A 27,799-nucleotide genomic window follows, 5' to 3' on the forward strand; every position below is an offset into this window, starting at 1 on the left:
TTTGGAACAACTCTGTTATATCTTACACTTTGCAATGTGTGTTTAAATGTAACATTTACTATTTAAGTCACCTAGTAATGCATTAGATTAGTGGTATTCATATAACAGGTTTCAAATCTATGTCTGTGTGTTTAAATCAAACATTCTCCAGTGTCGTGATCGCCTCTCAGAGATCTTAATGATGTCACACCTCAAGGGCATTCGGAATTACAGCCCGCTGCAGAGGTAGTGCTGTGTAAGAGTGTGCGCTCTAGCTGTTACCTCACCTGACCTCAGCCTAGTTACCATCTGAGCGAGAGAGGAGGAGGAGAAAGAGAGAGAGAGACTGTGGCGAGTGAGAGAGAGAGCGAGCTCGGGGAAGAGGGAGGGTGAGCAGTAAGAATGGAAAAAGGGATAAAACAAGAGACACAGAGGAAAGAAAGACAGTTTGAAATAACAAGGAGGAAGCGAACAAGAGAGACCGCGAGACAGCCAGAAGACCGATATTGAAAAATGTACAAGGGGAAGTGGCGAGAACATTTCTTGACCTCTTTTTTGGAGTTTGGAAAGATGATACTGTGATACAAAAAGTATTAATAAATAATTATAGGGATTAAATTTACATTACATTTAGTCATTTAGCAGATGAGGAGACATTGGAAGCAATTATAACAACATAGGCAACAAAATACATAAGTGCGTCAAACTAGTCCATTAAAGCCTAGCACAGCTAAGAATAGTGAGGTTAGTAAGTTTTTAATTTAATTTGTTTATTTTTTTTAAGAAGGAAAGGGAAGAGAATTAGGAAAAATCAATTAGCGACGTGTTGACGGAAGAGATGCGTTTTTAGGCGTTTTTTAAAGATGGCAACCGAGTCTGCTGATCTTGTAGCAGCTGGTAGATCATTCCACCAATGTGGAACAGATCCAAAGAAGGTACGGGAGAGTGACTTTTTTCCTTTATGGGATGGTACCACTAGTCGTTGTTTCTTTGCAGACCGCAGTGATCTGGCAGGAACATAGATCTGCATTAGCGAGTGGAGATACAATGGTGCAGACCCGGTGTTGGTCTTGTAGGCCAGGAGCATAGCTTTGAACTTTATGCGGGCGGCAACAGGGAGCCAGTTACATGCGCTCTCTTCGGTTCATTGAAGACCACTCTTGCCGCCGCATTCTGGATCATCTGAACAGGCTTGATTGTGCAAGCAGGAAGTCCATCCAGAAGCGCATTGCAATAATCCAGTTTGGACAGGACAAGAGCCTGGAATAGGACTTGCGTAGAGTGCTCCGCTAGGAAAGGTCTCTAATTTCCTAATGTTGTAGAGGATGAATCTACAGGACCGGGTGGTGCTGGCAACATGACTTGTAAGGTTAAGCCGATCATCGATTACCACTCCCAGGTTGGTTGCAATAGTGATATTGCAACTAAACAATTCCATCACTTACTCAAATGAATGCCATTCGAAACCCCTTTTTTTCTTGGTCTTTGTCTTTCTTCTTTTCGTTGAAGGGATAATTCACCCAAATATAAAAATTCTGTCTTTATTTACTCCACCTTAGGTTATTGCAAACCTGTATACATTTCGTTGTTTTGCTAAATACAAGGAAAGACATTTGGAGGAATGTTAGCAATTTTCAGTTCTGGGACAAAATCCACTACCATAGTAGAACAAATACTGTAAATCTTTGTTCTGTTAGACACAAAATGAGATATTTTTTAGAATTTAGGAAAACAAACAGTTCTGGGGCACATTTGACTACCATTTTATTTTTCCTTCCATGGTAGTGGACGATGTTCCAAAACATTTTACTAAATGACTAACATTCTTCCAAATATCTTTCTCCTTGTTCGGCATAACAAAGTAATTTATATAGGTATAAAATTACACGAGGGTGAGTAAATGATGACAGAGTTTTTGGGTGTTTCTATTGAATGAAGGGGAATGGAGGGTAAGACTCAGCCACCAACATTTTAAGGCAAATTATTCCTTTAACAATCCCCATTGTGTCGTTTTCAGGGCCGGCTGAAGAATAACTAATAGCAGCACAAACACTTGTTTCTGTGAGAAAAGTGCGAAGTGCCCATATGGTATCAGCTAATACTCAACAGACTCTACAGCTGTTCAATCTGAGCACTAAAATATTTGTTCCATCATTCTGAGAATCTGTTATTACGTTTGGCACCAGGGTAGAGCAGATTCACTGTGTTGATTTAGCTGTAGGGTTTGTCACCTCGGGCTTGGTCGGGGTCATATGCGAATTGAAAGGAATTCACAAACAACATATACAACGCCAGAGGTGTCTCTGCTTTTAGAAGTCATTATGAAATCTGCCAACACGGTGCTAAAAATGATTTAAATAGACTCCTCATTAGCCCTTTAAACCTGTTGTGGTCTCCATCCAGGAACAAAATAATGTAGGGATAACGCAAAAAACAAATCTAGATAGTACAAAATTACATTGCAACCATTATAAGCTATAAACGAATCTGTCTACACTTCAAGCAGCCGATGCTTTGTCTTTCAACATGTGTTCGTTGACAATGCTATTTTAGTTGTGTTGCCCAGCTTCTCCAGCTAGTTGATTTTTCCCATGTGTTTTAAATAAGTGATTTTGTTCCATGTGTAGGTTATCTAGTGACAATCAGTTACGTTAAAGATCCAACGGTACTTCTTTGGAGGATCTATTGACATAATTGCAATATAATACAAAGGTGTTCAAAGGTGTTTAAAGACTTACACAATGAAGCACCATGTTTTTATTACCTTACATACACCGTAAGGTCCCGTTTCATGGAATTCACCATGTTGCTACCACAGTGGCTCCAATTGGACAATTTGACAGAGCGCGTTTCATAAATGTTGTTAAATTCATCTTTGGTCAGCCACTGTAGTGCTTCGAAAGGGTGCCGGGACCTCACCACCGCTAAATTGAATACACTGGACCTTTAACATACTGGAGTCTGGAAATGTGGTTCACAGATATAAGTGCAAAGGGGGTCAGTTTAACATTGCCATCCCTTTGAGATTTTCAATGTATGAGATTGAGTTTCTTGGCACACCAGCTGAAGCTCAGCCAAGTATGAGAGATGTTTACACAAGGTGGTAATTGGGGCTGTTTGCCCACATACACAGTTTTCCCATTATCAACACATTTCCTAATCACTTGTCCATTCCCAAAGTCCCAAACCACATCGGCTGTGATGCCCTCATGGGTTGCGCAGAGATCTCTTTCTCCAGCATCTCAGCTGATGTTTATTATTCACACGTCATCAGTGGCTCGGCATGTTATCATGTTTCATGACAGCTCATCATTTAAGGACTTTTATTGAACTTACAAGGCCATAACGAAACCATTGAACCTTGCTACAGCAGAGCTGTTGAAACATATCTGGGTCTTGATAAACGTAATATTGAAGGAAATTACAGTGATCTACAGTATATTGACATCTATGTATTTGGCAGAAGCTTTCATCCAAAGCGACTTTCGTTGCATTATACTATACATTGTATCTAAGTATGTGCAATCCCCTGGGACCGAACCCATGACCTTGGCATTGCTAGCAACCACTGAGCCGCAGGAAAGTGCATATGGCATGTAGCAGAAGTATGGACACAGAACCTTGACTATGTTCTCTGTAGGCTCTACACAGTAGATAGTGTAACGGTACTTGTATTCGTACTGAAGCATCACGGGCAACATTCCAAATATAGTCATCATACCTATGCCCTAGTCCTTAGACTTTGTAGTGAACAGGGCATTTGCGTGCCATTATGTAGACGTTTGGAAGGCACTTGACAAAGGAAGCGATGTGATTTCCTCATTATCTTAAGCTGGCATGTTCCCCTGAAAACGAAGCATTGTGTCCGTCAGCAGATGTCGCTGTTTTAATGGCATAACTTAAGCATAAAAACTGTTTTGCAAATAAACAATACATTTTATATTTTATAATACGTTTTATATATATCAGTGTTTGTATATTGTATACCAAAAATTTGCAAAATTATTTGCAAACAGTCACAGGAACATGCCAGCTGAAGATAATGAGGAAATGACGTCGCTTCCGTGCCAAGTGCATTCCAAACGTCGACTTAATGGCATGTTAATGCCCTGTTCACTCCAAAGTCTAAACTCCAAGGGCTCTGCCCTTCAGAAGGGAGTAGGGCATAAAAACGATGACTTCATTTGGAATTATCCCCGTGACAGCTTGTGACGGTTCGGTACGAATACGCATACCGTTACACCCATAGTGGATCCTGTGCTATATTCAAAAAATCGATTCTAAACTTAGTTTTGTTTTAACAAAGCCTGCTGTACTTTAAGGCAGCCGTTATTGTATATTTACTGTAAATGCCAATCAATTGTCTCACTGCATCATTTGGAGGTGAGAAGCTTTTGTGATTTTCATGGAGAGACCAAAGAACGTAGAACGTTCAATGAAAACAGATCTATACATATTCCCATAATATTCAACCATCAAATGATATACAGCACCAAGCATGAACCCGGTAATTCATTTGTTTTTAATGACAATATGACTAACAAACACTTTTTCTTGTGTTTATAAGACTCGCATACCAAATGGTGCCGTAATTCTGGCTTCTCTTTTGCATGGTGTCACGATAGACGATCAGCCAGACAGTCAGCTAAACAGGTCATAAGTATACCTGAGCCTCACCTTAAATAACCCTGCTGTGTGTTCGCCTCTGGCACTGCTGCTTTCACTTGCATCTGCCATCTCTTCCGCCTTCCGGGTGATTCCTTTGTTCTTTGCCTTCAATGCAAAATGCAAGTGTGATGAGAGGAGACACCCTTTGTGTTTAAGCAAATCGTATGGCGGCTATCGTGTCACCTTTTCTAAGGGCACCTGGAGCCTCAAAGACAAGAATTATTTGTATTTATGTGTGTGCAATAATAATAATAAAAAACCCATTTCGGTTTTATTCCATTTGAATTTATAGCACCGCTTCATGTTGTACGCAGATAAAGTAGAAGCTTTGGACGAGACACAATTTCTAACAGGAAAGCAGAGGACGTCAAAGTACAGGAAGCGCATGTGTGGAAATAACAATTGATGATAGGAAACTTCAAAAGTGTGTATTTTATGAGAGATTGTTGCGGCTCTTTGGTTTTAGATTAAACACTTATGTGTCAGTTCACATTTCATAAAAATCCTGCACCCGCCGAAGTCAATGACAAGTAACTCATCATCTTTCTTCCTTCTGTTGAACACAGAAGGCGATTTTTGGATAAATGGGCCAGTGATGATCATATAATAAACTTGAAGAGTCTGGGGCTGTTGAGTTAAAAAAAATGAAAGTAAGTACTTAAACTATTCCTTGTGTACAGAATTATTTTCACCGATAATTTTCACATCCATTGTGATGTTACCTGCTGAGTCAGTGCATTTAAATCAGAACTGGATCTGGCTGGATTTGTCAAGGGCATCAAGCAAATCATTGAAAGGATGAACAATTTCTTCATGAATCAGCCCTGAATCAGTCTTTTTTATTTTCGGGTGAACTGCACCTTTAAGGAGAGGCTCACGTGTCCAGTCTGTAGCTACAGTAGATATGACACAAAAGTTGGAAAACGCTGTGAGTGAATACTGTAAAGCAGTGTTTGCTTTGTATCCCAGAGGGATATTCCTCTTAAAAGGTCTGTTTCATTTCAAAGCTGACAGGAAGCTTTTTCTGCGCATCCCTCTATCGTGAAATGGCTACAGTAATACCAGACACCGGCTCGTACAGGAAAACCCATGTTAACACTTCATAAGTACGCATTCATTATCAAGCTTCTGTGGATGGCGGAGCATAAAAGGGAGGTTGTGGGTACTAACAGTGTTTGGTGAAATGTGTATTAGGAGGTAAATTTGTTAAACTGACATCTTAGACTGTGTTCCTTAAAATCTGATTAAAGATGAAAAAGCATGTACTGTAAACCTCTAAGTGGAAATACGTATAACTTCAATTTAGATTTATTGCGATTGTGCTTTTCACAGTTTGCATTGTTGCAGCTTTACAGTTTATACATACTGTAGTAGAGAAAGAAGTAAGAAAAGAATGGAATAATGACATTATATATATATATATATATATATATATATATATATATAACACTAACAAGGTATCACTGCAAATTTTTCAATACTCAAAATAATTGTCTGCAGGTTTAAAAAAAAAGACCATTCAAAGTGCCATAAGTATATTATTGATACTTACTCAATCTTAGCTTACAAATCTATTGTTAAATAAATATTTTAGTGGATGTCTCACTAAGTAAAACTCTAAAAAAGATTTGAAAGCAGATTTAAACACTTTTCATCTCTCATAGGTTGACAACATACAAAAGTTGGTAGTGCCATTGTTGCCGTGTCGTGTTGGTAAGAATGCAAAACAAAGCAAGCTACATCATTTCACCAGAATTCTTAAAGATTTGGTGGCTAATTCCTATTTATTGGTACAATCTCAGTACGATCTGCTTTCGCGTCAGTGGCGTTAAGTTTAGCGGTGGGGTCAGGGGTTCAGTATTCATTTTTTCTAGTAATCGTACGTAGTGTTGTCCAAATTTCCAGTACTTCAGGTCCAAGTCGGGAGCCAACCTAAAAATAAAAAGTTGGCGGTACCTCTCGGTAACACCGACGTATTAACAATTAACTTGTATACTTCATATATACAAAATGGCATTGCTTTTTATACACTGTGGAATTTAACTGGGATTGGTACGACTACTGAAAAAACACTAATCTTACATTTGTTTTGTATAATTCACTGTTACGAATTGACACGAATTAAACACCTCACAAATTCGAGTTCTTGTGAGATCAGGTTGAATAAAGCAATTCCTTTGGAGGGTCAATCTGGGGTAGGAGAAAAACATTTTAAGGGAAAAAATGAAAAGCTTAATCTTTAAACTGACCATGGAACGGTTAACCACAGTAAAGGAATATCAAAACACAATAAAATATAGTACTAAACCAAACTGTGAGGTAACATACTACGAATGTGATCAACCACAATGTGCACTTGCTGAGATTCTGTAAGCCAATGCACATAAACATTCTACAGATATAGATCCACTAACAGCATGTGCAAACTCAACTTTCCCCTCCCGTGCCTTACAAACACTGCTATGGTATTTTGTCTATAGAACATCTTCATGAACGAACAGGCTCTCCAACACACTCACTTAATATGGCACCAGCACACGTGTATCCATCTCTGTTTAGACAATGATTAACACGAGTTTGTGGGGCAGATGTGTACAGCGGTCATGGGGCCCGAGAGTTAGTCGAACGGATTTCAGGTCCGATTAGTGTCTGTGTTTAGGTTGCAAGGTGGAGGAGGGGCGCGTTGTGTTTCCTGTGTCGCAGTTTACTGTTTTTTAGAGCAGGAAAAATGGGCTTATGTAAGAGGTCATGTGATTTAGCCAGAAATAGTGGCAACGCTACAGCTGCTGTTGCTCCATCTGCAGATCTTGGGCTTTTTTGGCAGCTCGTAGACAGATTCACTGCGCATTTTCCCCTCAACCGAAAACGCTCATTGTGGCTGTCTGCAGCCACACCATTCGCCAGCACACAAGGAAGAAGCCGCAAGAAGGGTTTAGGTTTAGAAGAGCCCTTCCCGTGATGCCCGAGTGAAGCGGAGTGAGATGGAGGGGGTGGAATGGAGGCCGGGGATGAGCAACAGAAAGAGTTAGAGATGCACGCGGTCACGGAGCCTGGATGCGGCCCTGCGGCGCTGCGCTCTGGTCCGTGGAGTGCGTGGGCATGTGGCAAGTCACTGGAGCGGAATGGCGCTCTAAAACCAGAGCTTGTTCCACGAGCTGCAGCCTCGGCCAAGGAAGGCGGCGCATGAGGGATTCTCAGGCTGTTACAGTCTCTCTCATAGTGTCCCAAACCATGACAGACTCAATAACACTGTTTGGGACGGCTCATTTGTTCTATGATAATAGCAGAGGGCTGTAAAGCGAAAGGCAGCTGTCTCTTTTGAGTCGTGTATTCACGGAGATGACTACTGTACTCATCGGAGTCATAATGTATTACAGAGAGTGTGTTTTCACACTCACTAAACAAAAACCTTACTGTACTTGTGTTTTTTGCCTTGATTTCCCTTTGATATAAACACATTTACCGGCGTATTCAATGTGTGCATGCCTTGTGTACACAGCTGTTTATATTTTGACACCAAAGCCAGGGAAAAACAGGAAGGTTGAAAATATGACATCACTGTGGTTAATAACACCGTTAATATCAGTAACATGCTGAGTTTTGGTAGGTTTTTGGCCAGGGCTGTCAAGATATCAGACTTTCACTACACTGTTATCGTGGGCAAAAGGATTCATTGAGGTGATATTATCGCAATATCTTTTTATATAAATAAATGTTGCTATCAAAGTAATCTTTAACTTAGTTTATTTTGTGTTTTGTTGTTTATTGGGTCAACGAATCACACTCAAAATAATATTTTAGGAAGTCAGTTGGCGTCTCATTGTGACTTAAAGTGATCGTTCACCCAAAAATACTCATTTCAAACCTGTTTGACTTTCTTTCTTCCGCAGAACACAAAACAAGATATTTCGAAGAATGTTCTTAGCTGTCCCCCATTCACTAGCATTGGTTCTGAGTCCATACAATAGAAGTGAATGGGCACCAGTGCTGTTACCAACTTTTTGTGTTCTGCGAAAGAAAGTCATAAAGGTTTGAAGTGACAAAAGGGAGCGTAAATGATGACATAATTCACTTTAAGGCAACATTTTAAATTGGAGCTGAATAGTTATTTATTATTATGTAATGTGTGAATTAACACAATATTGATAATTTCATAGTTAATACAAGTATATTGTGACACCCCGCAGACATATAAACACACTCAATACTTTTGCCGCAAATGTGAATCTGTACTGATGCCCATAACAAATTTGTCCTGTATGTTACCGTTAAATAATAAATTAGCAAAAAGAACAATTTAAAATAATAATGGAAACCATGAAGATAACTACAGAACAGTGTGCAAATGTTGACAGAAATATCCTTTTTTTGCAGGTCAGCATAACTACCTGTGTGCTGGAAGGAATGACTGTATCATTGACAAGATCCGGCGGAAAAATTGCCCAGCCTGCAGAGTACGGAAGTGTCTACAAGCAGGGATGAATCTTGGGGGTAACTTCTAAAACTCACTTATAAACAATTATACTGGGACAGCTGGTCATTAAAATAGAAGATAACAAATCCATAACATTAAACCACAGAGGGGATGGCGGGAGGTGGTGAGCGGGACTCGCTAAGAATGAATGGTGGCCGACTCAAAAACGCTGTTTGTTTGCATGTATTGTTTTAGCCACCAATTCGCCGAAGGCATCATGCAAACAAGGTAATGGCAAAAAAGCGACAACGAATCAAATCAGTGCTCTGCGCAATTTGCATATCGGAATTTCCCATCTTGGTTTTTATAGAACAGACAACACATGCAGACAAACTCATCTGCATACAGTACCAGTCAAAAGTTTGGAAACGCCTCACTAAAAAGTTTCTAGTAATCTCAATGTGTATTCTTTAATGTTTAAAATTATTTTTGTGGACAAACAATTGTGTCAGCAACTGTTTATTTTATTGGAAAACAAAAGGTCACACTTTATTTTAAGAGACAATTCTCGCTATTAACAAACCATTAACTACGACTTTTGCCTCAATAAATGACATCATATGATTGGAGGTAAATCAATATCCGAACCCTTTTGCATTTTAAGTAAATACTTTTAACACACGCTTATTTCGAAGCAATCGACTATTGTTGAATACAATACAAACAAAACTGAACCCTGATTAGATTTTCATGACAAATTCAAACATAGATTAGACAAATTTGGTGTTTTTTACACTATTGTTGAAGAGTGATCGATCTCCCTGTCCCTGTCTCTTGGGTGACTGGTAGATAGCATGAGCGCCGTTTATCTTCAACTTTTGCAGGCCAGAATGTGAATGTAAAAAGGCAGCTGCTATCTTCAATTTTCGTTTTTTCTTTATTTCTCAACTCCTTTTAGAGTGAAACTAAATGGAAAGTTTTTTTGCGTTTAGCGCAAGTGATAGTGATAGACATCACTAGTCATGCACGCGCATATGCCACCTTCAGTCACACACACCGCTGTGCTATGAAATCTGTTGGCATGGGGAGCTCGCAATTAATATCAAACATAAACGCAATTTAACAGCAACTTTCTGGAGTACAGAGGGGTCACAACTTTACACGAGGGATACACACTGTTCTATATGATCCATCTCTACGTCAAACATTTCTGCTATAAGCTCCAGCTCATTTTAGATAAGGAGGAAAACTAATAACATGATTTAAAACTGCACTTGGGGTCTTTTCATGAATATCTTGTGCGTCCTAAATTATTAATCTCTCTTATAAGACTCGATGTTTAACATAATAGAGCAAGTAATTGCAAGTATTCATAAAAATCAATCGGACAGCTAAAGCGAACAGCCTTCATAATACGGTATATATCATTTTGTCACGTTTTCTCTACAGCACGCAAGTCAAAGAAGTTGGGAAAGATGAAAAGCGTCAGTGAGGACTCTTCCCTGCAGAACTCAAAGGACGGACCTCCGTTCCTGACCTCTGAGAAAGAGCTGAGCTCCACCACCGCTCTCGTCCCCCACGTCTCGGCACTCGCACCGTTTTTATCGCCGTCTGTCTGTAGCGTCCTGGAGCTCATCGAGCCTGAAGTAGTGTTTGCAGGGTACGACAACACACAGCCCGACACCACCGACCACCTGCTCACCAGCCTCAACCAACTCGCCGGCAAACAGATGATCCGAGTGGTCAAGTGGGCCAAAGTACTTCCAGGTACGACCTCAAGGCAAATCTGCGTTCTGCACTTTGTAATGCTATTTTGTACTTTTTGTTCTGTATTGAGATGTATTTAAAGTTCAAGGCAAGTTGAACCGTATGGATTATCCCTGGAAATGTCTACAACTGTAGCTTCCATGTGAGCATTAAGTTTTAAAAGAGCAATCTGGAGATTTTAGCGGCATCTAGTGATGAGGCTGCGAGTTGTGGACTCCCACCTCTCCCTTTCGGAGCACTACGGTGGCTGATACATGACAACGATGTTGCCAGGTTAGGGCTACTGTAGAAACAACATCATGCAAGGGGACCCGCGGTGTATGTAGATAGAAATATCTCATTCTAAGGTAATAAAAACGCTTCATTGTGTAAGGTCTTTATACACCTTTGAACACATAGTATTACATTGCAAGTCATTCTGTAGATCCTCCTAAAAATACACATTGGAGGAAGTTCATTTTTGCCTTTCACAACAGAAATTGGTTAGTTGGTTAGCATACGCTAAAATTGTACACTAAACTTTTCCATACAGTTGCTCAATATTTACATGAGTGTCATTTTGGAAAGCTGTCTTTGCCATCTGTAACAAAGTCTTGGGGTATCTTGCTATGAGACGGTCATTTGCTGTATTGCAATTATTTGATACCGCGGTGTCTGCTTGCTATATCCGGATACAAAAATAGCAAGCTGAATAAACACCAGAGCTCACTGACTTTCAAAGACACCAGGTTTTGAGCCGTACAGTATATACAGTAGCCTACAGTGCACACCTACAAGTGACATTCAGGGAAGGACCGCTGAAAAATACATGTGGACGTGGTCAGCGGGTGTTCATTATGTATGATCTATGTTCACATTTTAAATCATTTACGTGATAAAAAAAGCCTGGCTTGTGACAGTGTGATGAAAAAGGAGGACCACATTTCATGGTGCTGTACATTTGACGTTGCCATAAAAACAAACTGTTTCACTAGTTTCAGCATGTGGGCCAATCTCTCAAGAGGTGATATGGAAATATGATTATTTATAAGGAAAGAGAACACAAGGGACGCTGCTCAGAAATTGCCTGGAAATGATGAAGGTAGTGCAGAAATGAAATATAAACTTGATGGTGTGACACATTATAGTCAATAGCGAATGCATATTGCAGAAAAGCTTGGCCAAAAATAGCCTCTGTCTCACCAATATCTTTATAGTGTGTCCTCGTTTGGCTTATATTATAGCATGTGGGTGACTTTATAGCTCTCGATGTGAGTGTTGGCAAGATTCCAGCCTGTTCTATTTATTGCTAAGCCTCTCTGACAACGGGACAATGAGTGGAAACCTTCAATGATTCATGCAAAACGAATTCTGTTGACTTTATCATTTCTGAAAAAATTCGAGCAGCTCTGGGAAATAACCCCTCACTGTGTTTGAGGTTCACAAATGACCAAACCAATCAGGTTTTTTAAACATTTACATATTCATATTTATGCATTCAACAAACGAGTTATCCCAACCAATTTTACAACCAAGTACACGCTTTTCTTGGGAATTAAACATACGACCTTGCCGTAGCTACCACCATCCTCTACGGAAACACTTTCAAACACAATTTCTTCACACTTTCCTTAATATATCTCTTTCTCGCACCAAAACACCTCGCTTCTTTATTTAACACAAACGTAATAGTTCCCTCTATTTTGTTCCTCAAGAGCCTAAAGTCAATATTTAATATTAGCTGGGCTTCAGGGCAAGTCATGGCCCTTTATGTCCCATATGCCTCTCAGCTCTGTGTTAACTTCCCCTTGATTTTTTTCCCAGGTTTCCGCAGTCTACCCATCGAGGACCAAATCACGCTGATCCAGTATTCCTGGATGTGTCTCTCTTCCTTCTCTCTCAGTTGGAGATCCTACAAACACACCAACGCCCAAATGCTCTACTTCGCCCCTGACCTCGTCTTCAATGAGTAAGTGAATGTTTGGTGCAATCGGAATTATGTTCATTTTCAGAATATTTCGAATCCATCGAAACATCTCAAGGGCCTTCCTACTGTTGTAAACTATAATGTACCAAGAAAATGTTGTATCGCTCTTTAATAGCACAGGAGAGTTCTCAGCACGTCAAGAAATACTAAAAAAAAACGGTAGTAGTACCGCAACTGTGGCAGTAAAATATTTTTTTTCGTAAAGTGGAATGTTGTTCATGTTATTTTACACCAAAGTTGTAAACTCGCAGTCTGAAGACGTATTCCGTTTTTAACTGCAATTCCAGAATATGTTCAATTACTTGCAAATAAAACTGTGAAATTCCGTTAAATTTACAGTTTGTTAAAGTGCATGCTTTTCAAATGTGCCTTTTAACATGATACAGAAAAACATAACATTAAAATAGTTATGTAATTTATGTAATACAAATTCTTTGTTGCCTTCACTTCTGTCCAAAGTATGTGAATGATTTTAAATATTCAGTAGATATTATTTGGAATTTTCCTTCCAACAGGTATTCACATCCTCTGTATCCTTGCATGTGTTAACCCTCACTAGAAAGTTGATGCTTCAGGTTCTTCCAAGAGAATAATACAAAATGATAAAGTGTGTTTCCAGCAGGCACAAGACTTTGGCCTCAAAAACTTCCCTTCAATTGATCCACTACAACTGGAAACTCATTGTTCCCATAAGGGCTTCTTAATCGTGTTGATCAGGTCAATGGGATGTGTAATCACTCAATTGGCGAGAGATTATGAGAAAGTGTTGAGTGGAAAGAGCATGAGTATGTGCTTTTGAAGCCAAAAGTCAGTTTATTGAACGTAGTAAAGAGGCTTAAAAACAGATCACAGTGACCCCTGCAGGAGGGTTGGAGAAGTTCCGTGTATTTAAGATCTTTTGCAGAACTAATTGGCATGTTCAAATATATATTCAGGTTTTGTTTGTGCAGTCTTATTTGCTTGAGATCACTTGAAATTTGTATTTGCATGTCAATTTGATGTGTGCCTATGCTAATTTTTTTGTACTATCCTTAAAGGGATAGGTCACCCAAACATAAACATTCTGACATGTTTACTCATCCTCAAGTTATTCCAAATTTATGTAAAAGTCTTTGTTCAGCTGAACACAAAGGAAGCTATTTGTAAGAATGTCAGTAACCAAACAGATCTCCTCCCCATAGACTCCCATAGTATTTATTTGACCTACTATAGCAGAAAATGGGGGATGAAATCTGTTGGTTACCGACATGTGTTTAGCAGAACAAAGACATTTACACAGCTTTGGAACAGTCTGAAGGTGAGTAAATAATGACAGAATATACAATTTTGGGTGAACTATCCCTTTAAGTACTGTAAAAAGAATACCGTGAAAAGAAATCCAATAAAGTCCAATAAAAGTGACAGAATATCTGTTCCAAAGTTTATCACAAAGTTAAGCATTTCAATTCTGTTCACTGACAAACACTGAGTCTGTTTATATTGGTTGCGACAACAAACCAAGGATGATTTAAAGGAATAGTTCAACTTCAAAATGAAAATTCCGTCATCATTTACTCACCCTGGTGTCACTTTAAACCTGTGCGATTTTCTTTGTTTTGCAAAACACAAAAGTAGATATTTAAAAAAATGTTGTTGACAAAAAACCCTTGGTCCCCATTGTTTTCTATTGTATGGACACAAAACCAATGCAAGTCAACGGGGACCTCGGTTTTTGGTGAGCAATATTGTTTTAAATATCTGCTTTTGTGTTCTGCAGAAGAAAGTCATACAGGTTAGAAAAGATAAGTGTATATCATTTTTATTTTGAAGGTGAACTATCCCATTAAGGTTTGTGTTTATAGAACGTTGTTAATCTTTACAACGTTCATTTAAAATTAATATTTGACAACAATAGAATAACATATCATAACAACACGCAGATCAACATCATAAAAAGATTATCCTGAAGGTCAGGGTATTTGTGTTCCTGTGGCTCAGTGGTAGTGCACTACATTGACAGCACAAAAGGTTGTGGGTTCGATTCACAGGGAATCTAGCTTGAATTGCACTGTAAGTCGCTTTGGATAAAAGCGTCTGCTAAATGCATAACTATACATGTTGTACGTCTACCAGCAGGCAAACAGAGCAAAAACTGTGCAAGATACTAGGAAGATAGTTTGCGGACAGTGTCCTCAAAAACTATATAGAAGGAGCCAAAAGTACAAGAGCGTTGACATTGGTTTGCTAAGATTGATGTGTATGAACCAGCCGTCATACCGCTCTCATACAATTCATTAACATCACTAACAGAAGGCCTCTCCATGGCAACTGAAAGTGGAGTCACAACCGATGCCATTTCCTTCCCCAGAAGAACACTTTATTGCTTTCAAAGCTTAGGAGACTTCTTAGTTGTTTCACAGAGGGATCAATTTTGTCTTAAATGGGTTTTTCTTGTGAGACATAAATAACGGTTTACAAAAAGTAAAAAGGTAAAAAGAACAACAGAATATGGATTTAATTTGATGTGAAGTACATTTTAATTGTAGACTTTGTTGTTCGAGCAACAGTTGGGATCTCTGGTCTCTTTCTCGGGAGATAAATGTAAGAGACTTTGGCAAAAATGATTACTGTCTCAAAAAGATTTCATTTAGGAATTTTCCTGCCAGTAGATCTCCTTCCGTCGACAATATTCAAAACAAAGTTTCAGTTCAAAAGTTTATGAGAGAATCTGGAAGGTATGCATGAAAACTGCAGGCTGAGATCTTGCATCTATTGATGCAAGGAACTCTTTTGTCATTCAATCTGGATTGAAAAACGATGGGATATTAAAGAAAGCTGTCAGACTGAAAGAATGGAAAGAGAAAATCAGATCTGGCCGATAGATCAAGAGCAGACAAACCTCTGCACCCAGTAACCAACCCAGAATCACGGCCGTTCGTGACATAGTCACGAAATTTGGAATCTGTTAATTCCTGTTCTTGGACACGTTTTCTTTTCGTGTCACTCAGCACAACTTTCAATACACAGACTGCGTGTGTATTTACATTTATATATTTATAACTTAATATATCAAAAGAAGTTGTAGATATTGCAGGATGTGGCTAACCAACACATTACTTCACCCAAAACCCTGAAAAGGCAAATGTAGCTAAGAACGCGAGTTTCACAAGGGTGCAAAACAACGCTAAATGGGTCCCCTAACCCAGCCCCCTAAACGTAACGTCACAGGGGAAAAGTCAAATCATAGCAAAACATATAAATGAGATCGTAGAAAAAAAGGAATTCACACAAATGAGCCACCATGTCAAATAGGTATGAATTCCCATCAGATTGCGTTTATACATATCTATACATATGAAAGTTACCGCGTATTAACATACATTAGATTGAAAGTCGTGCTGACTGACATGTAAAAAGGGGGAAATTCGTGTCTGTAAACACAAATGAATAGATTACAGTTAGTGACCATGTCAACAATTGATAGCTTTGCAAGACAGAAAGGCAGAAATGTATTCAACCTTGCCAACCATTCAGAAAGATTGACACCTAAAGCCAAATAAATGGTCAGTAAACACAGTTATCTAGTAAATGAATAATCTGCCAAGAAAATGTCAAGATGAGACCAAGAAGGGTAAAAAAGAGAGAATATATATATGAGGGAAGCTCTATATTCTAATTGTCTATTTGAATACGGATGGACATGAAGTGTAACATGTCCATTAGTATTGGTGGAACAATCTTCCTAACTCGGTCCGGTCAACCACATCTCTCACAACCTTCAAAAAACGACTTAAATCCCATCTCTTCTGTAAATACTTGACAGACAAATGAGAAATAAAAAATGATGTACGCTAAACCTCTCTCTTCTCTCAGCAGGTAGTGGTCTAGCTTTTGTTGAAACTAGTAACTTGGTATTATCACTTATTGTACTATTGCTCTTTTATGACATATCGCTTATTGCTCCCTGAACTCGCTTTGGATAAAAGCGTCTGCTAAATGACTAAATGTAACATTTATGTTATATTTTCCTATCATGTTTTTATTCTCTTTTAGCACAACATTGAGTTTAAGGCATGATAACTTCCCAAAATCCCTTCAGCTTCAGTGGAGCATCTGGTCTGCACATTTTCTACCAAAACAGACTGAAAACGGTCTGTTTTTATACATCTTTGCTGTTTAAAAAAGATATTAGAGGCCGCAATTGAAGTTCAGATTACCACACAGGTGAATTACATTTTACCACATTATTTACACAAGGAACTTAAATACTGTATGTAAGGCATATGTTGTTAAGGTTTATAGTCAAGACCAGAAAACTGAACATTATCCTGCTTATTAGATGTCCATTTGTCAAGTGGATGTGAAATGAGCTGAAATGATTCCATTGTGCAAGAAGATAGCACGTGGAGTGATCCGAGAGACATATGTGTCAGGAGTCGTGAACTGAACCCAAGCACAGACAGGTAGTGGAGGTTAAACAAAAATACTTTGACGATTCAATACAGGCTTTAACAGGACTGGATACAATATGAAGTCTGCACAAAAACAAGACTAGATATGAAAACAAAACAGCACAATACAGAGAACACGAGGGCATAAAATAGGGAACCAAATCAAGAGGGGAACAGGTGTGGAGCATGAAATCATTAACACTCAATAATGAGGAGACGAGGGGGCGGGGACACAGACGAGACCGGGGAGAGCACATGGCACGCCAAAACAACAATGCCATGTCTCTCTCGCACAAAACACGTGGGTCTGTCATGATCCTGCCACAAGACTATAAAACATGATCCTAAGAGGCAGAATCATGACACATGAATATCCCAGAATGTCACAGCTGACCAATCAGAATTGAAAATTTAAGAAACCAAAGGCTTCTGATACAGGGGTCACCTAGGAACCCAAAATGGTTTCCGAATGTTTAATGTACAATATGCCAGTGATGTGTTTACTAAAAGACTTTTCGATTTGCCTCCTAGGGAACGTATGAGGCAGTCAGCCATGTACGATCTGTGTCTGGGCATGCGGCAGGTGAGCCAGGAGTTTGTCCGTCTACAGCTGACGTACGAGGAGTTCCTCGCCATGAAGGTGCTGTTGCTGCTCAGCACAGGTGAGTGCGTGTGATGTAAAGGCGGGTGTGTAAGAAAGCTTCTTTTTGTGTGTATATGTGTTTTTATTATTGGCAGCTGTCGTGTGACCTAGTGAGCTGAGTGTTTGGACAGCTTATGAAACATCACATTCCCTTAACAGATAGTCGTAGAATGCGAGTCATGCACATGGACCTGCACCCTTCTTTGCATATGCGAGGGAGAATTATGTTTATGTTTAGACGGCTCCTGCAGAACTAAACTTTATTTTACAGATCCATCTGGTCCTGTTCACTAATGAAGAAAACGTCTATTTTTGCGAAGGGTTCAAATAAAGGCTGAGATGCTCGCAAAAAAGTAAATTAGGCATTTCTTCAAGTTTACTTAGTTTATAGGACGGGATAAAAAACGGCAAACTTCAGTCTTAGGTGATGTCTATGAAAAATATGAATATATATAATTACCAACACAATCTTAGAGGGGCATTTCATGCATTCTGACTTCTTTACAATGTTAAACGTGCTGTCTTCTCATGCTTGACATGGTCAACTTGTCAAAATGAGGAGGAGTATGACGTAGTATTTTGGTGCTCGATACACTCCCCCAATGTTCGTATAGGTTTCGGAAAGTTTTTCTGGAGCATGAAATTCCCTTACTTTACAACTTTTCGTAGTCCCTTGTTGGACAGTTCTCACAGGAGAGCACGCCCACGCGTCAACCGCGAGAGCGGGAGAAGGAGCATGCGCACACGTCACCAAGATGGAGCAAGAGAGAGAAAGAGCACTATGTTCGCGAAGTTCAGCAGTGTATGTTTGTTCACTACATTTTGATCAGGAACGTTATATAAACGGTTGATATAACGCTGGATTTGGAGATAAAACTGATAGATGGAGCGGTCCAAGCACTTAAAGATACTGTCATGAACAGCACGTTGTAAGTGAAACTGAGTCATATGTCTGTTTGTTGGCAATCGGCACATATATGCATAAGATAGACAACACAAACTCCTAGTGAATCAAAAGTTATGCAGGGTTAAGCGACGATGTATGTGTGCTCGTGCTGTGGTCCAGTAACTCCCCACATATAGTTTTGAATCCACACGATAGATTTTAGGACACACAACCACTTGCTGATCAGCTGGAGCCCTTCCAGCGAGCCCTGCTGTACTTAATAAAATCCAGTCAAGAGACGGGCCCTGCTCCAAGAGCTGGTGTTTTTCTCCGGTTCCCTCAAAAAAGAGTGTTATATGGAAGGAGGATCACGGTGAACTGCACGCTGGGTAGTAAAGGATGGTGCATTATTGAAGCTAATAATTATATTGACGGTCTGGCGCTTTAAGAGCTGTTTTCCTGATGCAGATTCTATCCAAAAATGATATTTAGGTTGCCTTCACAGACTTCATCGGTTTACAAGCGCGATTAATTTCATTACTGTGAAAAGCTGGGAAGAATTGTTTCGTATCTTAATAAAGAGCATTTTTATCTATTAGAATACCAAACTATAACACGAACCTATGTTATGACCTAGTTTCATAGCTTATTTTATTGGTTTATTGGTGGCTATTGTTTAATATGGTTTACATTTCAACGAATGTTTATTTTGGTTTATTTTGCCGTGTTGTGAATTTAGTTGCTCTGCTAAAGCTGTTATAAAGAGAGAGAGAGAGAGAGAGAGAGAGGAGCTGTATTACTTTGACCTTGGCTAAGGTTTCAGAATCCCTGCAGGCTCTCATATGACCTTATTTGTGATGGAGGTTTTGACCTTCTAGTCATCAAACTAAATCCCCTCTCTTTTTTTAATCTATCATTTAACCTTTGTTTGCTTGTGTTAGATGAAGATATCAGGAAAGAAATATTATCACACATGATCCGGTTATGCATTGTTAGACTGAAGTCTTTTATTGAGTAAAGCCTAGATTCACTGTCACCTACATAACAGCCATTGATACTGTATTGTACCCCTATATCACCCAAAATGGTCACTATCGGAGCAATCTTTTTTTAGCAAATACAATATATAGTGGATGATTCTCTATATTCTCTCTATAGACCAATAACTAGCCCATTACGAGGCAAATGTTGCTAAACTCTTTGATACTGTCAGTTTTGGCAACAACCTAACAGTCAGAAAAATCTATTTCACAGATTAACGTTGCATAATCGCCCCACTTTCTATTCACTGGGGCTTTAAATGGCAGGCTGTGGCTAATGAGACTGGATATGGGTCAGTGGGAGAGCAGAAAAAAGGGGGGTGACCGGAGGTGTGACACACACCTGCCACTCAGCAGAGGTGAATAACCCTCTTCCACCCCGAGACAAACACACAAGGTCTCGTGGAAGAGGTTTTTCGTAACATTAAAGGTCAGTGTATGGAATTTAGTGGCATCTAGAGATGAGGTTGCGAATTGCAACCAACGGCTCACCCCACCCCACCCCATCTGCCCTCCCTCCCTATGGCAGCTCTCACTGGACCGATCACGTTTTCTCGTCTTTGCCGAAGGAGAATGCGCGCTCTGTAGAGCAGTTTGTCCATTTAGGGCTACTGTAGAAACAACATGGCCGATTCCATGCAAGGGGACCCGCGGCGTATGTAGATAGAAATGGATCATTCTAAGGTAATAAAAACATAACGCTTCATAATGTAAGGTGGTTAAGCACATCTGAAGACATAGTTATGCATATTACATTGCTCATTGGAATGCTTGATTCTTATTGGCATATTGCATTCTGTCAATAGATCCTCCAAAAACGTTACACAGCACCTGTAATACAAGTGTGGTTAAAATTTCTTCTAGCATACAAACATTTTAATGGATGATGCCCCTTCAGATCTACACTTTATACTTGTTTAGTTGACTTGTCCATCTGGTTCTCCTAATGAACAGAATTGCTAAAAAAAGATTTTAATTGAAGGATTGAATGAAGGGTGAAATGTTAGCACAACATTTCATTTAGGCAGGTTAGTTAACAAAGTGATAAATGTCATTAGTTTTGCTTTATATGTATCGTTGCATCTTAATTAAAAACTTTCTTCACAATTACTGCTGCAGTTGTTTGTGAAAAACTATATCAAAATAAAATGAAACAACAGAAGTGATATATTAAATTAGCAAACTGTGGGGTTGAAACAAAATCCTTTTTTTTTGGAACAGGCAATGCAAGAGCTGTTTTTTTCTCAGCTGCCCATAAACCAAATGTCACTTTAGATGGTTGGCTGAATGCCACGAGTGCACTTCTTTTTTACAGGATGGGAGGATTACGCTTTTCAACCTGAATGTGATTCCAACGCTCACTGCCAAAAGTTAAAGTACCTTTCAGTACTTTCGTTCAGTTAATCCTTAAAAAACTTCACATAAGAGGACATTGCTCACTCAGACAGACAGATCAACCATAACATGTCCAGCAACCATCAGTAAATGGTATAGTTTTAATCATTGCATATTTTGTTGGCAGTGCCCAAAGACGGTCTGAAGAACCAGGGGGCTTTTGAGGAGATGAGAGTGAATTACATCAAGGAGCTACGTCGATCCGTTGGGAAGGCCACTAACAATTCTGCTCAGACGTGGCAACGCTTCTTCCAACTCACCAAGCTATTGGATGCCATGCATGAAGTGAGTACAAAGAAACTCGACGGGTCGCACCTCACGTGCCTTGTTGAAATATTGACTTCGGTGGATAGCTCAAAGATGTAATTCTCCTGTTATTATCAGGACAGGGTTCACATAGTTCATTTTTTCACTTTTTATAATGGCTCCCTCAAGTGGCACATAATAGCATCTCAATATTTACACAGCACCATTCCACTAATCAAATTATCCAAGGAAAATATTTTAAGTGAAGTTCAAGCAAAACACCTTTTATCATGAGTCTAACACAGGAAAGCTCAGACTGGGGTGCATCAACCCAATTATTTAGTTTTGCAACATCTGGACTTCCTGAATTGCAAAAAATAATCAAAAAACTCAAACACTCTTGGAGAGCAACCTACTATAAATGTGTATCAATCTTTTAAATCTAATTCCCAAACAAATCAGAATGAGCTTTTGCTGATATTTTTTGTCTTACAGAGAGATACAGTAGAACAGACAGATAAATTGAATTCAAATTGATTTCTATAGTGCACAATATAATTATCTCTCTCTCTCTCTCTCTCTCTCTCTCTATCTATCTGGTAGTTGAAAAATATACCATGTGTCTTATGGTGTAAGAAAGAAAGAATTTTGAAAATAAACTGTTAATAATATTATTAATATTTATAATTTAAAATAGCATAAGTAAGATTTATCTCTTTTATCTTTATCATGTTTTCTGTCACCCTATAGGACACATTTACAGTTTATTTGTCAACTACCATGTACATATTTTCTCCCCAAAAGTTCAGGTTTTTCTTTTTTGAACTATACAATAATAAAGTATTTGCCCACATAAAAGATTACTTAAGTATACTATATTTATACTTTATTTTCTCATAAAAATGGTAAATACTTAGATACTGCTGTGTTTTGAAACCTTACGAGAAAACAAACAATTAAAACACAACGTTGTTATAAGGGTCAATGATGTTTAAGGAATATCAACATGATCATTTAAAATAATAATAATATCAATTGCAGTTATTCAAACATTAAAAATTCGATGTACACACAAATACAGATTAAAATATGAAATTAAGTGATTTTAGAGTTTTCATCTATGAATTGGCCATAGCCATACAAAATGTAATGTCTTGCGGCCATGATTTATCTCTATTTTAATTCATTTCCCTGACATGCTTAAAATGTTACAAATCTTTACAAAACGTTTGCATTTCTTTTTGGTAAGAAATCATCTCATATTTTACTTCGTCCTGAAAATTGCATACAACTGATATAAATGTTTTAAAAATACCATTCACTGAAGCAAACTGTATCAGAGATATTTATTTCAGCATTTTAGTTTTTATTTAATTATTGGTCACACAACAGGTGGTCGTTATAAGTCATTGACCCATATTTATATATATATATATATATATATATATATATATATATATACAGCATATTCATTTCTTAATATTATTCCCTTTTTGTAGATGATCAAAAATGGTTGCAATGTTAAGAGTGCCTTCAAATAAAAAAAAACTTCCTTCATTTTTCACAGTTCATTTCTAATGCCGTGTTCATAACAAACGCGAATTAAGTGATTTGCGTGAGTAAATTACACATAAAGTCAATGCAAAGACGCGAATAGACGCAAACTCGCGGCATGTGAGGCTAATGACGTGGATCGAGCAGTATTATTGCGTCGAACATACGTAAATCTTGTCTTCCGTGCAATTTGAAAATATTTGTCAGATCGCAAAGAACAAACTTTTCCCGCAAGCAATAATAAAGAGCGTGGAATCGCGTTTGGTGTGGACCCAGCATAGAGCTGTGCATTTCTAATCACTCAGCTTTGCGACATGCTCAACATTTTTTATTGTAGAAAGAAGTACTAGAAACAAATCTAATTGCAAGAGTGTCATATGTAAAGAGATGTCAATGATGTCATTTGTCTTTCCGTCTTCACAGCTCGTGGGGAGCCTGTTGGACTTTTGTTTTTACACTTTCCGTGAATCGCAGGCCCTCAAAGTCGAGTTCCCTGAGATGCTGGTGGAAATCATCAGCGACCAGATACCAAAGGTGGAGTCGGGCCTAACACACACACTCTACTTTCATAAAAAATGACCGAATGCTCACCGGAGGAAAAAATGAAGGATCAAACGAGAGGACACCCAGCCCTCAGAAAACGAACAAGAGCAAGCCCGCTATGCACAAAGCAAGGCGTAACAAGAGGCATGGTTAAAAGCCACATGAGGCTTGAACGGTCAAGGGAGACGAAGAGCGATCTCTGTAGCTGGTCAACAGAGAATTCATATTTCATGTGACAGTGCATTCTTTACCCCCAAAGACAATGTTGACAGTGTTCTATATGGATATGAAGCCATATTCTTTGGTAGAGCTGTAGTGCACATGCACATGTGAATCTGTCACAGAAACACGGACCCCCATACACGCTAGACATGTTCAGCGTGACAGTAGACACATATATACTTTTGCATTTTGTATGCAACTCTTCTTAAGACTCTACTTAAAAGACTCTTGATATTACAGTTCAATACAATTTAAATGGATTTGTATTGCTGATTCAGATGCCCACAACCATATTGATTTTATAAACAGAGGAACAAGGATTGGACATATACTAAGGGCTACAATACATCAAAGCTCAACAGATGCTTATTGGTTTGTAGTACAGTACAGTAGTAACACAATAGATATTATTATAAATACAATCAAATCTAAACTGATCTGCAAAACATTTTGGTTTCAATTTATGACATTTGTTATTAGAATAACACTACTAGAAAATTGGGTTTAGTTGCATATTGAAAATAAACCTTGACCTCATAACTACAAGTTGAGACTGGAAAAATAAAATGACAATTAGGTTATGGACTGAAGTGTTTATGTAGTGAGCACTGGCCAGTCTAATGGAGTGCTGTGGTGGAACGGTCATAGATAATCTGAAAAATGGCAGCTCAACATAACGCAACTGGGATTTTGAGGATAAAACATACTTTTTTACATTTGCAATACAGCAAACATTACGGCTTGCCTTGTAAAGCAACACCTCACTTCTACACAAATGTGATATTTTGTGCGAGAGCTCAGATTGTAGCAAATAAATTGTACCTAAGCTGTTACTAAACCAGCTCCCTTTTAGATGTTAATGAAAATACAAATTTACAGTCCCACAGAGGAAAAGCTTTTTCTATGATTGTGATGGTTTTTTTGGTTAAGAACCAATCCAGCTGGAAGCCATTTTCTAACAAGGTGCTTCTTTTTTCTTATCGTAACAAGTAGGTATGACATTTTCAGTAGCAGCACATGTAGTTAGATATGGGGAAAACATACTTTTCTTTTCTGAAGCATACAGCTTTCATAGGACTAAACGACAATAACCTGCTCATAAACACACACTTATCTCGCAAATATAACTTGCTTGTAGGCATATTTTTCAAATGTTGTACATAGGTTTTGATTTGAAACACATTTTAAGGGGCTATTTGAGGAAATGCCAGTGATTTTGTTGCTTGAGAGAATTGTACAAACTAATCTGGACCATTGTTTTATAATCCCACTATGCTACTGATGAAAGCAGGTAAAAGAGGTACTGCAAGAGGTCTGCATTGCTTAGGACATTGAAGGTGTGAACTTGTGTGTATGATCTTTTCACTGTCGTTTCTCTTTTTATTTAAGGCACGGTTAAAGCAGATTCGCTTCTGAAAGGGCATTGTTCATGGCTGACATTGATTTGCAAAGACAAGATGATGTTATAATTGGGATATTAGATGTTATAGTGTTGGTTATGTAATGTGCTGGGGTGGGGGGATCGGGGATGCATATGTGAACTGGAAAGGTCAAACAACTCTTGACATTTGCCTTTGTGAGGCAGCTGGTAGCAAATTACTGTTAAAGGACAAGAAAAATAAAGTAATGGAAATACTGAGAATCGAAGTTATGATAGTAATGGGGTCATTCTATAATTGCGGGTACATCTCACGTCTGTCCGATATGTTTTTATCATGATGTCATCAGTATAAAGAAACACCTTTCATAGTTTTGCCTTTAGTTAGATTCGAAAAGACATTTGGGTGTGTTCTTCAAAAAAAGTTTTTATTGTGATATACCTTATTTTTTAGAGATGCGCTGATACTACATTTCTCCACCAATATGACGGCAGATTTTTCAGGCCGACACCGGTACCATTAGTTTGATTGTTATAATAACTCGCATTTACTTAATTCTCAAGGTTAAATGTATATTTCTTAACTTTCGTAATGTTATTCATTCATAAAACGACTATTAATATTGAACATCAAAATGGTGATATTTTTAAACAAGCTTCATACACAGAGCACAACATCGATAGCCGATGGTGTGAAAAATCAATACAGATTATTGGCCGATCTACTGGCGCATCTTTTTAAATGTCTAAAAAATAATTTCAACTGATATCATTATATTATTATCACACAATTTGCTCAGTGTGATGTCAGTTTCTCTTAAAGCACATGGATGAAAGACTAGAAGTTATGGCATCTCTATAAATATGTTATTTAAGGACATGTTTGTGCTTTGAAAAAAACAAGACAATCTTTACATCTTCGAATGCAATATGTGCCCGAAATGATAGAATAACCCAATGAAAAAGATAATGTGTCTGTGGTACCGAGTCAAACTCAAGTCCGTGGTACCGAGTCAATCCCATTTCACCAACCTATCAATACACTTAACACTGTATGTTATGGAAATGTATCGAAGGACCTGAATTAGATGTTGCAGAGATATTTCGTCTCTTTCTTCAACCTTTCCCTTTTTAAATACACAGATATATAAATAATTATTCAAAGGTTCATAGGATGTATGTGAAGTATTTTTGAAAGATTCTATTTTGCTGGACACGATATATAAGTAATTTGTCTAAAAAGATTATATGAGACCTTTTGTAAAGTGAGATGTTTATGCATGCTTTTTGAAAAGATGTTTACAGTGTATTTAAGAAGGGGAACTTGTGCCTTTTTCTCACCAAAAGTTAGCATTTTACAGTATCTATTGTAAATAAATAGGTGAATTATTATGTTGCGTTGTATGGAACATTTCTATATTAAATATGTGTTGGACGTTTGGGACAAACGATTTCCCTTAAGTTACCGAACGCCGGTATTGAATTGAGAGCTTGGAGAGCATGGGATGAAAACAAGTGTATTTTACTTGACACAGCGAGAGACGTAATTTACTACCCAAACATAATCTTTCAACTCCTGTCATTTTTTTCAAAGCAATGTAAACTAATGTTCCATTGTGTTTTGTGTTGTTTCCTCTGCGTCTACAAATCTAACAAAACATACAGCTATACATCAGAGCTCTATTATTTTGAAAGGACTTGTGGTTGTGATTTTTATCCAAGATTTTTTTGTGAACATATAAGGAAGTTTAAACCAAGCAAAAACAGACACTGAATTTTCCAATTAAGTTGAAGAATTTTGCACTGACAAAAAAGTTTTATTATATATATTTTGGTTTGGTTTATTACCTGGGAAGCGTAGTGTTTAACAAGACATTGATATGTGTTATTATTTATCTACATTTGTATACATGGAACATATTTTTATTTCTATGGTTGTATAAAATACAGTATGTAAAGAAAACCCCTATGAAGACAGAACTAGGAGAGAACAGCCTGATATGAATTTGGATCACCATCGCAAACCTAAGGCAAATATAGACTGCCATTCTTTCTACAGCGTATTTGCAGTCCGTGTTACTCAACAAATGATACAAAATGAGTTGTTATACATAGATCCTCTTTTGAGTTTATCACATTTAAGTTTAATTCAGTTAAAAGATGTTTTGCTCAAAGCAAGAACCTTTAGATGTGCAGTTGGGGTCCAGCAACATGTAAACTATGCATTTGTACAAATCACATTACCACAAAGTAGCACTTTTGTGCAAAACAAGGGCAAAGCATGGTAAAGTTAGCCAATATATGAAACTAAAACTTACAGCAGCTTACTAATGAAAAGCTCAACCTGTAGTTTGGAAGGCGATCAATCTTTATGAATAACCATTTGTTTCCCCGATTAATGATTTCTTTAAATCTGAATTATGTGTGATATGTTTAAAGTGCAAAGCCATAATGCTCTTTTGACACACAAGAGATACATGTTCATCTTTTATTTTCTTTCCCTTTCTCAATGCTTTGTACAATACTTGTTAGTGAACCTCCTCAGTGCAGACATATTCAACATGAGCTAACGACAGATGCAACTAGTTCCTCTAAACTGTATATCTTGATGCAGATCTTGCCATAACTATGTTTGCGGAAACATCAAGGGATTCCAATAAACCTGTTA

General features: G+C 38.2%; 1 protein-coding gene across 1 annotated transcript in view; it reads left to right on the forward strand.

The window, feature by feature from the left end:
- The window catches only part of nr3c2 (nuclear receptor subfamily 3, group C, member 2), a 69,535-nt gene extending 41,736 nt beyond the window's left edge, over positions 1-27,799 (forward strand). Inside the window, exons 4-9 of the mRNA XM_079463150.1 lie at positions 9,022-9,138; positions 10,511-10,828; positions 12,632-12,776; positions 17,756-17,886; positions 21,316-21,473; positions 23,412-27,799. Coding sequence (XP_079319276.1) covers positions 9,022-9,138; positions 10,511-10,828; positions 12,632-12,776; positions 17,756-17,886; positions 21,316-21,473; positions 23,412-23,567 — 1,025 coding nt within the window. The 3' untranslated portion in view covers positions 23,568-27,799. The remainder of the gene's footprint in view (positions 1-9,021; positions 9,139-10,510; positions 10,829-12,631; positions 12,777-17,755; positions 17,887-21,315; positions 21,474-23,411) is intronic.

This window comes from Barbatula barbatula (genome assembly GCF_947034865.1).
Source record: "Barbatula barbatula genome assembly, chromosome: 8".
NCBI lineage: Eukaryota > Metazoa > Chordata > Actinopteri > Cypriniformes > Nemacheilidae > Barbatula > Barbatula barbatula.